This window comes from Aulonocara stuartgranti (assembly GCF_965226115.1).
Source record: "Aulonocara stuartgranti genome assembly, chromosome: 12".
NCBI lineage: Eukaryota > Metazoa > Chordata > Actinopteri > Cichliformes > Cichlidae > Aulonocara > Aulonocara stuartgranti.
Window position 1 is genome coordinate 22,419,407 of NC_138948.1, and position 15,594 is coordinate 22,435,000.

Genomic DNA, 15,594 nt, shown 5'->3' on the forward strand with positions numbered 1-15,594 from the left:
AAGCAACATGAAAACTCTCTGTGTCATTTCAAGATGTGCGCTGATGGAATTAAAGAGTGGTCGAGATCACCTTTTCTGAATAAATGGACATTGTTTCATTTAATTGGTTTCATTTATTCAGTACGGAAATAACACAAAACTTTGGTTTGGAATTCAAATCCTTTTAAAAAGAAATTATTTTAATTGTGATATAACTGACTGAAAATGTTTTCTTCGTCAAAAAAAACAGTAGGTATGCAGCCTCAGTGCTTATCCAGACAAAAAAATATTTCAGCCCTCCCACTCCAACCAAATGTTTGTGATGATCAAGTCACACTGTGTTGCAGTCCATTAGCAGTGTGTTTAACCCAGAAAATGTACATTCTTGTAGCACTGCAAAGCAAAATAAGGTCCCTACTTTTTTCACTGAGAGAAAAGCTACGTGTCTAAAAGGGATTTGAGGGAGGCAGTTTATTCTTTACCTGGAGATATGGCCTTCATATCTTTGGGAAACTTGCGGCAGATGCTGTTATAATTAGTACAGATGTGATGGAGACACCAAGCTGATAGCTGCTTTGCGTTGTGGAACTGCAAAAAGAGAAGCAGAGAAGAAATGAGGAGTTACAGAGCTGAAAAAAATAGCATCACTATAAAAATATGGATTCCCCCTTTAGCAAAAATGAAAGTAATTCAGCGTCATTAATGAATTATAAATAATTTGTTATTTAAAGGACAGACCTGTGCAAGTTCAAGGTAAGCCAACACCTGCCCATCAATGTCAATTCCTTTCACTGCCAGTCGGAGAAGCTCATCCACAGCGTGCTGCTCTGAAAATGCATAAAAATGGAAACAATCATGTCAGTATTTCCCATTTGCATGCAGCACTTGCACATGGATATCTTTTCTCCCAGTCCTAAATTCTTAGTCTTTAAATCTGCACTAGATGCAAACAGAAGGCTATACGTAAAAATGTTACAGAGTCACTGATAAAAGGAGCAAAGTGCAAGTGATAAAACACTATCAAACGCATGTTCTGTCACATGAAGTGAGAACATGATATTTAAATGAGAGGACGTTCCTTCCTGTGCTCTCAATATGACAGAAAGGATCCCTACCGGTGAGGGCGACGAGACGTGGCAAACAGAGACGGTTGGCCAGAACGATTAGTTCCATGGGCTCCAGACCAGGACAAGGCGTCAGGAGGCCACAGTACAGGAACTCCAGCACCCCTCGCATACAGGCTGTACTGGTGTTAGGGATGGAGACCTGGAAATTTATCATATAAAGGGTAAACAGATCAAAAACAAGGCATGAGATATAAAAAATGCATTGCAGACATTCATTTTCATTAGATATATCCCAGCGGTCCCCAACCCCAGTACCGGTCCGTGAGTCGTTTGGTACCGGGCCGCGAGAGCTGAGGCTCAGGTGTGAAATGTATAGTTTTTAGGGTTTTTATCGGTTTTCAGCGTTATTTTGTTATCGTTTTTATCGTTAACTCGGTTTTCCTGGGTCTTTTCACGTGTGTTATGAATAAATCTTCTTTTTTTCGGTACCGGTACTAGTTTTATTTTGTTGTATTTATCCGCGACACCTTAAAGGCCGGTCCGTGAAAATATTGTCGGGCATAAACCGGTCTGTGGCGCAAAAAAGGTTGGGGATATATCCTCACATGAGTGGTCCTTATGTCAAAAAACACTGCATATTTGTATGTGTCTTCTGAACTTACAATTTTTGTGTTACGACAAAAAAACATGTTGGCAAATTCTGACATGTGGATTGTAATGTTTAGTAAAGGGTAAGGTTTCAGTAATACCAATGAAAGCAGCGCTGTAGGTATCTGGAGGTAAAGGGCAGAGGACATACTGTTCGCATTCCCTTTGATCTTGGCTCAGATGAGGGCTCTATCTGGCTCGTGATGTAAGCAATAGGGCTAAATCCAGATAAACCCCACATACATACAACCGTGCAATGTGGTGCACAGGGAAAACACAAACCTAGCCTCAATGTGCAGACTAAGACACTGACACAGATGAGACAGACTGTGGCAGCGTTCGTCAAAGAGATATACTATGTAGTTCATCTCATTTAGCCACACTCTGTTCTAATGATAAAATAATCTATGACATTTTATCTACTAACTGTTATCAACAAGTTAAGCTAATAATGAGAAAAAATAGCACTCCAGATTCTCACACTTAAAAAGCAGCCTAAAAAACAAGATACTTTAGGCTAATGTTTATAGTTGGGATATGGAGTCTTTTTCTTAAGCTAATTCTTAAGTAAAATGTTCAGCCATATTGACACTGACGCTGCCATAACATCACTTAGACCTGACCATGCTCCTCCTCCACCACTTTTCGGTGGTAAACAAACACATAAAAGCAAAACATCTTAATTACTGCAAGGCTATAACCAGATCCACAAACTAGATGACCGTCTAAGCCTGGGAAGGACAGGAGGAAGGATTATGAGAGTGATAACCTGACCTCTTCAGGAGCACTCTGCCTCAGTGTACCCACTGAGGCACTCACCACCCTTCACTCCTATAGCCAATTAGGAGAATGTCAGCTTAGTGTGACCTGTCGTTATGATAAAAAAAAGACACAACGTAGAGCTATGGGTGGCCTCCCAGCTGGATCAGGAAGAATTAATAGATGGACAAAGTCACAGGTTCCGAAAATGTATGAGTACGATCTGTCGGCTCTACTCTTGCCATCATAACTGTTCATTTGTAAGTTTAGTGAAATTTGCAATTACTTGCAAAGCTGCAATGACTAAAAATAAAAGTGCAAATGACACATTCAGGCATAATTTCAACCCTACTCTTCCTGTTATATACAAAAAGGTAGTCAGGAAAAAACAGCATGCAGCATCACCATAAATGTGACAGAAAAGGGTTAAAAGGGAGAAATTTTTTTCTCACAGTTAAAAAAAAAGGAGTATGACAGAGCTGCAGAGGCTCTCACACTTGATAGACTAGTCTTTTCTCAACATGTAATACTCCACCAGGATACACACTCCCAGGGTGAACACAAAACCACAGACACACACCTAGTAAGTAATCCATGGGTGTACCATGACACAATCAGCGGTCTATCCACAGACACAGCAAACCACAAGAGGTGTCTTTTGACTTGTGCCTTTTGAACAGTACACAATAGAGAAAATTACACCCAGATCACCTTTGAATTCACAAAGAAAAGAAAATCCTTAATGTATGAAATCATTGTACCAATGTTATACTAAAACCAATGCCACAAAAAGTGACGGGGATTTTAAGCACATTTTTTTGTGAGACTCAACTTAATGCTGCTCTGCACAAGTCAAGAATAGCTGTGCAATCGCAGTGCAGCATGAACACCGAAATGTGTGAGCACAAAAATACAGAGAGGGAAGTGTGCCATGGGCATAAAAATAGAGAAACACATCTCTAATCACATGATGCTCTCCCACTTAGAGTTAGGGATTATTAATTTATATATATTTCACAAATATATAAAATACTTACTTCAAACTAATGTGATGGTAACATGATAAGGCTGTTTATTAGCAATGTATTGCCTGTATAAAATGTATCTAGTAGATGCTAATAAATGTGCATTGTGCATTACCTAAGTTTGAAATATAAGTTGTTTTTGGATAACGATAATGTATTATCACCAGATTAATCAGATTCTTTCTTGTCATATTCAGATTTTTAAATTCATTTTTATAAAAATATCACATCATGTTAATACGTATGTCAAATGTGCTCAATGTTCAGGACGATGTGACTAAAGCTAGATCATCTGCTGTTTTAGGGTTGAGCAGTTGTATTGTGTCATGCTCTTAAAGTTCTGCTTCTATTTAAAGACCAGTGTTTGGGGTTTTTAATAGTGTGGTTTAGCATTCACTTCATATGCGCAGCTCACAGGAAGTAAGACACATTAGAGCATGGTAACTTATGGTCTTGTAGCAAATTTGAAAGAAGCAACTTTAAAAGTCAGCAAGCAAAGCAAGAAGTGCACCATCCTGGTGAGATAAACAACAGCTTACAAATTAGGAGTAAAAAAACAACAACATGTATTTAAGATAAAGCAAATCAGCAAGCAAATAAAATAAAATAAAATAAAACAAAACAAAACAGCTGTTCATAAACAAAATTGCTGACAGCATCATTGTCCGGTCAGGCTTTGAATCTTTGTGTCCAGACCACCTGTCCTCTACGTGCTGCCAGCCTCATGCCATTAACATGAACTGTTTAGTGTAACCATAGACACCAGCAGCCCACCACCAGCAGCAAACACTGCGTCCCCTCACTGATCCCGATGTCCTGTTTTCACTAGTGAAAACAATAGCTGCAATGGTTGTTTTTGCACACAGACTCATGTGGTGTGTTCCAGAAAGAAATCCCATCCATCTGCATGTGCAAACAACAAAAAAAGCAATGCTTTTCTTGACCACAGCTTTATCTTTACCAATTGCTTCAGTTCCAGAAAACTTCCAGAACTTCCAGGGGATTGGGTAACCTAAACCTGCTGACCTTGAGAGTAACCATACCCAGTGGGATCTGGTTCAGCAACACTGTCCGAGGAGTATCAACTCAGTGACAGCCTTTAACTTCCTCTCTGGTTATGTCAGACACATCCTGCACCCAGTAACCTCCTGAAGCTAAACCTCGGGTGATTGCAGCATAAGAAGTCTGACTAAATTTTACTACCCAGAAAAATTTTATGAGAATTTCCCTGGGGCTCACATAACCAGAGAGGAAGTTAAAGGCTGTCACTGAGTTGATAGAAGATGAGAAGAGTTAGTGCAAAATGTGAGCCTTCAACCTATTGACACAACACGATACGCTGTGGTTCGCGTCAAACCACAAAAAACAGGAAGTCAGACTCAAAAAGTTCACATCTGTGTCTTTGTATGACTGCATATTTGTTTTTATGTATACAGGCTATAGACATAAATAGCCAGCTCTAATATAATCAGTGCAAATCATTACACTTTATGGCAAATAATAATGCTTGTATATGAGTTGGGATAAGCCAAGCAGTACTCATGTGCAGGAAATTTGTGTATACGGAGGTGCGGACGTGTGAATTATTATGTAGGTCAATTCTCATGAGCCGTAAAGAGTTTCAACCACATCTACAAGTAAGTAAAAGGTTTGTAGGGCAATCTGATAGCATGGCTAAGATAGCATAATAAAGCTGGTTTTCAAAAGTTTCTAAAAAATAAAAGAAAAAGAAATATCTAATATAGCTCAAGTGTTCTTTGCATCTCTTTTCTAGAGAGCTTATCCATTTAAAGGTTGTTGGATCATATCTGCTACAATATTGGTACACACATAAATACCCTGTTATTATAAACATAAATTATTTAATATTAGTTAGGCTATTAGCCATAAACTGGCATTTACAACATTTCTAATCAATTTCATCTAAAAGGTTTTGGAACATTTCAAAGTGGCCTTAAAAACGTTTCTTGCTAGTTGTGAGTTACTACTGGGAATTTAGCAGGATTTAGGACACGGACACTCGATCCCTTCTCAAAACTTAAAGGTAACTCCATCCTCGACTTTTTCCCACTTTGTCTGAGCTCACCTCCTCAATGTAACTTTCCATGAAAGAGCCACGGAACATGGCCGCCATCCAGTCGCAGCTGGAGATAAGCAGGGGCTTGTGGCCTGGGAGACAACCATCATCCAGTCGGAACACCACATCTAAAACCGGGGCGGAAAAGAGCGTTCATCTCGTGGTATGCCACAGAAGCCCAAGCTACAGAGGGGGAAAGACGGACAAGGCAGACGCCCAGACACACACAAAGACACACGGAGACAGACAGGAGGCCAGACAGACACACACAAAGACACAGGTAGACAGACAGAGAGATAAATTGACGGGGGGACAGAACAGCTTTTGACATAGAGTAAGGGAAGGAGAGTAGATGCAAGGATCACAGAGAAAAATCCTGTGCAAACAAGAGCTTTGATAGAGGAAATGTTTAAGTGACATGAAAATACACTAGCTTCTCCACTGCGGTTCTTAACGTGCCACATGTTAAACTACACCTGTTTTTAATTGAACATTTAATAAGTCATGGGAACATTTCTGCAATTTTTAGATTATTGAAAACTTAGATCCACTAATGTTAATAACGAACACGACACAAACAGTATAGAAAGTAATGAAATTGAGCAAGGGTTTTTTTTTTTTTGTCAGAAATGTCAGATGTTCACCATTAGCTGGAAACACTGTGGCAACATGCATACACAACAGCTCAGGAGGGAGGGACGACAACACAACACAAATACAGGATACACATAACACCCAACACAAAACAATGTGAAGCAACGGTCAGTCATCAAAATGTTTTGACTGTGATTTTGAAAAACATATGAATGCATTTTGCATAGCAAGTACTACATGGAAAGAGAATGACCAAATGTAACACAGGGTGTACATTTTCAGAGAGTGAAAGAGAGTGCTGTTTCCTGTCTTCGTCACATGGTCTCCTCAACAACCTCTCGTAACCCTCATTCACTTCTCTTCCCCACACAGACACACGTATACCCAAACACAGACAGACACAAAAACACATACTGATGCATATATGGAAAGCATATACAGTACAAAAAGACCAGTGTTATTGAAAGCATCAAGCCAGTGAGCGGATGGCATTGTGGTTTACCAGCAAATGTCCCCTTATTGAGACACTCCTTGATGCGGTTGGCTCTGCGGACGTGGAAGGCCTTGGTGATCTCCTGGTTCATGAAGCTTTCTCTGTTCAAAACATTGGCCACCATCATTCGCAGGTCAAACACCTCAAGTAGCTCCGCGATGGTGGCGACCTGCATCAGATCTCCTCGACCCTCATCCAAACTGCCGGTGTATAGGTACTGAAGCACAGCCTAGAACAAAAACCAATCAGAGAGGTCAAATATACAGAGCTTTGGAAAGATGAAATCTTTGTTTGTTTCTTTGCTTCTTTTGATTATCTAAGGCTTTAGACTAAAATAATGGTGCAGAATATCTCACATATTCCGATCAATAAAATTATTTTCTCAGTAACAGTGTTTTAACTTTATCACCTTGAATGGCTCCTCCTGTATAAGTGCATCCATGGCTACCACAGTCATGAGTCGTGGGTGTCCAGTCACGGGATCATCTATGTGCTCCAAACAAACACTCAAGAACCCCCTTCCCCATCCTGAAAGTGCTCGCCCAGTCCCTAGTGCTCCCATGGAGTACTGGGCTCGAGAAGGAAGTGCATTATCACTCTGGGAAGTCCTCAAAGAGCCCTGCTGGCGCAGCTGGGGTTGATTCAGGCCTCTCACTCCTCCGTCAACCCCATCTTTATCAATATCTAGGCTCTTAGTACGTCCAGCTTGCTCCTTGGCTCCTCTCCGGCTCTGCTCGTCTTCCTCCCCGCTCTCCGATTTTTCCTTGCTCTCCTGTTCCTCCCCCCATGGCCCGGTACACGATCCACCGAGATCAAGGGTGAAGAGGTCATAGAACTTGGAGCAGGATGTAGCCAGATAGACTTTGTGTGCAAAAACTCGAGTAGTGCCACCTTGCAGAAGGAAAAGAACATCAGCACACAGTGGCTGACAGAAAAGGGAGTCGGGGCCCTCGCCGTCTGTTAGAGGCGGGTCTGGGATGCCCACTATGGGGCGTGGTGGCCGAGGAGGCAGGAATGGCGCCTGGAGGAGGGGCCTCTGGACCTTCTTCAGGTGCGACTTCCAGAACTGCAGATGTCGACGGGAGATAAGGGCAGCACGGATTGCATTGTCAAAAACATCTTTGACACCGAACTGGGCAACGATGCTGGTCTCATAGTAGGGAATACCAAGTTCTTTTGCCACCTCGTGGCCTCTCTCTGGAGGAAGGATATCTGTAGGTTTGATGGGTCTGTGAGTGAGAAAGACATAACAATCATAATGATGACAGCAGTCAGATAAAGAACCGCAAGCAATATAATTAGGTGCACAAAACAATGCTATAAGAAAGCGGTATTCATCTCAGTGCTAGTTTTAAGAACAGCTAACATGATGTCACTGATGACATCAGTGCAAGCCAATCTTTTTCAAAAGAGCAGAAAATTGACCGTTTTAACCGTTTTAACTTTTCTTCACAACACAAAGCAAAAACGCATTAAAATTGCCTCATTTATGGTGATTTAGTTCCTGCTGCTGATTAACCAGGCATGCACATCACATGCACATCTCACTGAAGCCACAGGGTCAAGGTTCCCTCTAAACCCGTCTGTTAATGCCTAATGTAAAATGCAACTCACTTGGCTAGCGGTCGGCGCGCCCGGTTAACAGCATCCAGGTCGGCGTAGCGCAGATCCAGCTGGCAACCAACCAGGATGATGGGCGTCCGGGGACAGAAGTGCTTGATCTCCGGGAACCACATGGTGCGGACGTGGCGCAGGGAATTAGGATTAGCCAGAGAGAAGCAAAGCACCACTACATCAGACCTAAAAGGGTGGCGAGAGCAGGGGTGAAAAGAATATCAGTGATCTCTCAAAAGGCAAAAAGAGAGGAGGGCTGATTTGTTATGTCATGAGCAGAAGATGCCAGTCATCAGAAGACATGTGGTCTTTGATGGCATCAAGGAGACAGAGATAAAAAAAGGAAATGAAAAGGATCGGTGCTGATTCAACGGACGTCTTGTCAAGTTTATGCTTAAAACATACATGTGTGGATGAAGCTTTTTTGAGCTGCTGCAAGGCACTGCAGGAGCATGGACGGTGCCAGTGAGAAAGCTGGGGTCAGAAGACGTGTGTGCGCGAGTGGGTCTGTGTGTCTGTGATTCTGGGCCTCTGGGCTGCTGATTTGTCTGGCCTGCCCCTCTCTCTCTCTCCCTCTCTCCCGCTCTCTCTTACGTAAATCTCCATAAGCCCTTCAAGGCTACATGGACCACAAAGAGAAAGCTAAGAATAGATCAAAATGCACACACACACACACACACACACACACACACACACACACACACACACACACGGAATTACATTTTCTCCTTTTCTGATGTGTTTGAGCAGGCAGACGGCAGCACTTACAGCTGTTCTCCAGAGTTGAAATTTCTGTGACATGTTGGTGCAGGCATTTCTCTTACTAGGTAATGTTTGACTGAGCTTCGTGCCAGCGGGATGGATCATTTAGTGCCTGTGCAATGCTGACGAGGCAAAAATGCTCAATTGCTAAATGATCTGCTCCTCACAACAGCGCAACAACACAGGACTTCTGATCCCAGCAGCACAAGACTACTAAAGACTTATGTAATTTGTGCACTAGATTAAGCATCGCTGATAACTTGAAGATAATTAAATATACATATGTTCCAGTTTTTGTCAGGCACACATTGTTCATCAGACAGTGGGAGAAAAGCCCATTAATGAATCTGAGAGGATCATTAAATGCCACTTAAACTTGTCTATTTCCTTTGGCAAAATACCTTTGCTCTAGAAAATATGACCCACTTTAATGAGCACACAAAGGCAGCACTGTAAGAAATCCAAATATACTCTGACTACTTGACTAAAACGTGAAAATCTTTTAACAGGAAGCATCCTTGAAGAAGAGGGACAAACAGCTTAATTTACAAGTAACACACAAAGGCAGCTAACCTGACGTCCCCTCTTCTTTAAAGGAAATGAAACCGAACTGCACTAAATCAACTGTGACATTTTCGGCAGTGCAGACACGGGTTCCATAGTCCTCTTTACTTTCACTACATAATCTCTGCAAAGCTTCCACTGGCAAGGATGTAATATACAATACTGAAGTATTACATCACTGCTCATGCTCTCTCTCTCTCTCTCATACACACACACAGGAACTCCCATTTGCACTTTGCACAAGGATCATTGCCACGGCTTAGGCTATTTGAGGTCATGTTATGTGTACATGCATCGGATCTCGTGGTTTGTTTGTATGTTTTTCCATTTAAGATCTAGGTCTTGCTGCGTGGTCAACTTTACTAAAGCAAGTGGCACCATATAAATGCAAACTGTAAAGTCTTTTTAATTTGTTCATAACAAGTTGTAGTGTCTTCATTAATGCTGTTGCTGGACTGACAGGCGATCCTATTAACACTACAAACATAATGTAGATTATGTAACTAATCTAGAATATAAAAATTGTCAGTACATAATGGCTTATGACGCATTCAAATATAAATGCATAAAAATTTGTTTTCTTTTTGGACACGTGATATATGGACCAACAGGTCATCCTTTATATGGATTATATTTTTCTCCTATCTGCATTTTGTGAAGACCTGCCCCAGTCTGCCTCTAAATGTACAAACAAAGTGGATTTGTATCACACTGGCAAATCATGCTGGAAGTGCTTCAATCTCTAACTTTTTGTTTTTTTAAATTTCTGAATCTCTGCTGAATGAAAAACTTTTTAACTTGACCTATTTTCACTCTGTGTTTATTTTCCCAAACTGAGTGTTCCTCTTCTAACAAGCCATGTGACAATCTGGGTATCATTTGACAATGTGATGTTTTGAGTTTTGATATCAACAAAAGGCTGGGTTAGGAGGTAGCAAAGTGTCAAGGGCACAACAGAGCCTTATGATGTAAATTCGGTTAAGGTAATGAGAGAGGAGGGGGAGGTGAGGTGAATCAGAGGAGCCTGAGGACAGGATGGAGAATAAAGCGCGGCTCAGATGAATGGAATGGGAGAGAACGAGGATGAGTGGGAGGGGAGCCAGTGACACCGGGCACGGAAAAACAGCTGAGCTGGCGTTGTGTTTTTATCAGCTGACTGCAGGCTGACAAAGCATACAGGGCATGCAGACAGACACATGCACACACGCACGCACACACCAAAACATATACAAATAGAGGCATATCAATGTGCACATGTACAGACACTTTGGCCTAATTTGTATCATAGCAGCAAAACAAGAACAAAATGAACAAATGAACTACATGCTACTTGACAATAAACACACCTCAATAAACACCTCTCACTCAAACACACCTGACACAGGGACAAGGTGACCTGATACACAAAGTGCATACACCAGCCTAATCAGTGTGATCCCAGTGTTTTTTTTTAAATTAAATTACACTAAATTGCAAAACAGATCTAAAACAAATTCACATTTTCTGTCTTTTTCTTATTTAATGGTTCAGGTTTTAAAGCGTAAACCATCTGAATCTGGCCTGAGACATTCTAAAATAAGACAACTCGCCAAAGAATATCTTATGGAAACTTTATTTTAACAAAACGAAGGCTAATGACCGCAATGACTCGGCACTTCTGTTTAACTTACCTTACGTATGACTGAGGGAGGGATCTGGGTTTGTTTGCTTTTCTTAAGGATCTTTTTTAAGGATCCACCCATTGTTGGTAAAACATACAGCAGAGTGCAATATAGAGTACAGCAGCCTTTTTAAGCATGGTTAAAATGTATCCTTTCTTTTTTTTATTGTTCAGTTTGATGTCGCTGGCCAACTTTTGCTCGGTGTGAATCGAATTTCTATCTGCTGAATTTTGCTTTGGCAATAAGTACTTTTGCATTTCATGCCAATGAAGCAGCTTTGATAGAGGCACGGGAAATAAGAGGATGTAGCGATGATCCAATCACATCTGAGGGAGGAGGGATGTAACAGCTTGAGAGCAGAGTTCAACTAAAAAAGCATGGCAGCTGGATTACACAAAAAGCAACTTTTGGGTGAGGGAAAGTTACACTGACATGTTTCTGTGGGTGTAATAGATTGGTTGCATTCTGCTGAAGAAGCCAACAATGAATTTGGTGATATGTTAGCCCACGTAAATTGTGTTAATGCCTTACAAACTACACAGCCAACACAAAGCAATTCCTTGGCAGCGCCAATTAAAATGGGAAACTAGAACAACACGCTTTAAGATAGTTAACCTTGTGGTCAGCCAACAAATGGTGTTACCGGGTCAGTAACGAAGTTGGGGCAAGCGGATAGCTTCAAACGGTGTTTGTGTGTATATGTGTGCGTGTGTGTTTTTTTTTCACTGAGTGTATCTGCTCACCTGCCATAGGCAAAACGTCTGTCTTTGTGATGATCCCCGAATGTGTCCCATAACCTCAGGGACACACTGACTTCATCCACTACATCACGAGATCTCTCTAACACCTGCAACACAGACAAATATTTCTAAGTGGCCTGCACAACATTTTCAGTGTTGATAATCTTTACTTACTTTTTATACATATGTGTAACTACTATAGCCTGTGTTTCGGTCTCTGTACAATGCCCAGAACTGTACCCAAATCTGTCTATGCAGCTCTTTCTGAACTGTGTTTGACTCTGTGTGCATGTACCCACCTCCTGGCATACACGGTACTGGTCGATGGCCCAGACGGTTGGCACGTGGGTGGCAAGCAGCTGATACTGTGTGAGGGTGGCATTGCAGGCCCGGGCACAGATTAGCCTGGTCTTGCCTACTGCATTATCCCCTACCACCACACATTTAATGGTTTCCACATTGGGCCGCTCATAGTCTGTGTCTATATCCATGGAGAGGGCCCTGGAAAACACGAGAGAAGAAAGAATCAAAATGAGAAGTGGTTAATTCAACAGTCATGAAAAACAAAAATAAAACAGCATTTGATAAAGAACCACAGGAAGAATGACACTGCATTTTGACACTGACAACAACATCAGGCACAGTAGCCGCTAGCTGTCGCCCAGCCCAGCTTAGGGGAGCTTTGTTAAGGATCTAAGCCCCCATAGCTGTGCTGCCCAGTGTATTCAGGCTTCTGCCAAACCCCTCAACAGAACACATGGTTCACAGGCTGAGCAAAAGAAGGACCACAGAGCTATTTCTGTAACAGCACAGAGAGAGAAACATAGAGAAGGGGGAGGAGGTGGATGGACAGAGGAAGAAGAACGAGACTTCCCTGGAGTTTACTATTCTTTTCTCCCCCTTTCTGCTCCTCTTTTGAATCACTCAGAGCATTTTCATTTTAGAGAAAACATAATACGAGATGATGAAATCTAAGTTGGCTGTGCAAAAAAAAGGGAAGTATAAACCCCCAGACCTTTCTAATGAGCATTTTTGGTCTTTCATGCATCATCATTCGTCTTCTCTTGGCGTGGCAGCCATGTATGACCACCTGTCACCTCTGTACTTAACCTTGGTGCAAAACGGAAGTACTGCACAGGTCACCTGACTTCCTCTTTTAAAACCAAACATCACTCTGAAAAGCTTACCAAAATCCCCTTTCCATAAACTGCTTACAAACATTTCTGACATGTCAACACACATGTTAATACCCATTTTAAAACTTTCCTGGAGAAATCTGTGCTATTACAAAACCGACACCACTGCCACACCACACCACAGACGCAGTTCAGTCTGTAGCCAGCTAATCAGTCCATTCGGGGTTGCGACTTATTCAAAACCCAAACCAAGGCCCCCGTAAATAGAGCATCTGAAACATTTATAAAGGCTCTGGTTTGTTGTTCCAATGACGTGGATGCCAGTGCAACACTTCGGTCCAGCAGTGACAGACACCAGCAGCTAAAAATGGCATCTATTCATCAGACACATGAGCCATGTGTGCGCCCTGCTATTCAGCCATGAACTGCTCTCAGTGTAGCCATACACCTTCACTTCATCTATATCACCGTTGCTTTATTTCCCTCGAGACCTAAGACATCGATTTTCTTTGTCAACAACAACAAAAAAGGCTTGACGTTTTCCAATTTCCTGTCAGAGGGGGGTCCCGTTTACGTCAGCCAGGAAGTACAGAACAGAGATTCTTTTGTTTACCTGAGCTGTCAAAGAAGCAGCTTCCTGAACCCTCCATGTGGATTTATGACTTTCAGAGTTAAAAATATCCTTTTCCCTTGCCACCTTAGCTGTCACACCTTCAGACGCACGTACAACAGGTAGAGGAGAGAGATAGAGAAAGCAATAAAAAGATAGTGCAACCTGGCAGTTACCTAACAGCTTTTTGGCTAATGGTGATGGCAGTAGGCTTCTTAGTGCTGTTTTTAGAAAACTAAACAAGGATAAAGGGCCAACTGTGAATCCTGACTTATTACAAGTGGTTGTCAGCGATATGTGCCAAAGGACATTTGAATTGAGTGTACCAAAAATGGCGGTGACAAACGGGGGATCCAGACGTGATGTACAGTACTGTTAAATCCTCTCTGTTTCCAATGAAACAGTGGATAGCCAGAAAAGAATGGCAAGATAGAAAAAGCCAGGGAGGGGATTATTAGTATTAGAGAGAACGAGAGGCACTGTCAGCCCAGCATTAGAACCAGAAATTAATGCTACAGGGATCAAAAGGATGGGACCGGCAATAACCAAGGCTTTTCAGAAGAACAAATCACAAATTTTCCTGCTGATGCTTTGATATGTGTGAATATGTGTGATTCCGTAAAAAAGGAAAGAAAGTTAAATACAAGGGAGATATCAGAGTACGGCGTTAAATCCTTTACTACTGGCCTGCAGGACTATTTAAGTCAGTGTGTGTGTGTGCATGAGAGAGTGCGTGCATGTGCATGCACGCACTGATATAACCAGAAGGCAGCGTTGGTGGTGGCGTGGACAGTTTCTCAGGGGGATCAACAGAACCTGACTCCCAGATATCATCCTCCATCTGAGGATCTTCACCGAGGCCCCAAGCAAGTTCGGTCATGTGTTGGTTAACAAGTGTAACACAACTGTCTACTCATACATCACTGCGCTTGGCAGATACACACCTGCTCACAGGTTTATATTTAAACCTCCTAAGCGTTCCTAGACTCCAACAATTATTTTTAATTGCATGACTGGAGGATGAACAGAAGCCAGAGACTATGGAAGCAGGAGACTTGTGCAGCTCAGAGGAGCGGAAAGTGTAGCTGTAGAGCTCAGGTTTCATTTTTAGCCAGTGAACTATAGTGAACTGTACACAGATGTCTAGACTTCATCTGCTGGCCAGTGCGATTTTTCCATGTTAGCTAGCAAAGGTGTCTAAAAGGACAAAGACAGTTTGCAATGTAAAACAATGAGACAATGAGTCACTGTTTTATTTTTTCGCTACGTGTGCATGTTTTTCTGACACTTTTAAGGACATATCGATATTGCGTAGGCATCAGCAGACTGATAGAAACACTGTGACAGGGACTCAAATGCCCACTCAACACACAAACATGACCCTTCTAGTTAATTCTGGAATGTCATGGATTTAGTCAGCGCGTGCACGCGTGCATGTGTGCAAGCCTGCATGCATGCCCAAAGAGACAAGGAAACTCATGCATAATGTGCGTCTTTGTATAGCTTTTCTTTAAGGCCACACAGCCCTTAAAGGAGAAATGAAAGAAGATAAACACATCTTGTCATCTTCCTGTTTAGTTTATCTGTACACAAACTCACTGGCTTTTTTCCAAATCCTTCTATTTATCCTTCTGTCTGTGTGGGTTATTTGTTTTATTCCAGCCGTACCCTTTCTAGCATACTTTTGGACCAGCTGACAAAGTCCCTCACTTTATTTCCACTCTGCATTTATTCCCTAAATATAATGCTCCAGTTCACATTTCTTCCATCCTTCAGTTCACTCATTGTCTTCTAGTAACCTTTCTCCATCTCCCTTGTCTCCTCCCACTTTTTCTCCCAACGGCACACTTTCCTCCACCCTTTTT

General features: G+C 42.0%; 1 protein-coding gene across 5 annotated transcripts in view; it reads right to left on the reverse strand.

Moving 5' to 3' along the window:
• rhobtb4 (Rho related BTB domain containing 4) overlaps positions 1-15,594 on the reverse strand; it is a 39,665-nt gene that overhangs the window by 5,533 nt on the left and 18,538 nt on the right. For all 5 annotated transcript variants that reach the window (XM_082553477.1, XM_082553480.1, XM_082553481.1 and 2 more), the window contains 9 exons: positions 12,283-12,484; positions 11,987-12,090; positions 8,257-8,442; positions 7,052-7,871; positions 6,652-6,871; positions 5,565-5,683; positions 1,095-1,245; positions 718-806; positions 462-567 (listed from right to left, as the gene is read on the reverse strand). In XM_082553477.1, the coding sequence (XP_082409603.1) occupies positions 462-567; positions 718-806; positions 1,095-1,245; positions 5,565-5,683; positions 6,652-6,871; positions 7,052-7,871; positions 8,257-8,442; positions 11,987-12,090; positions 12,283-12,474 (1,987 nt within the window). In that variant the 5' untranslated portion in view covers positions 12,475-12,484. The remainder of the gene's footprint in view (positions 1-461; positions 568-717; positions 807-1,094; positions 1,246-5,564; positions 5,684-6,651; positions 6,872-7,051; positions 7,872-8,256; positions 8,443-11,986; positions 12,091-12,282; positions 12,485-15,594) is intronic.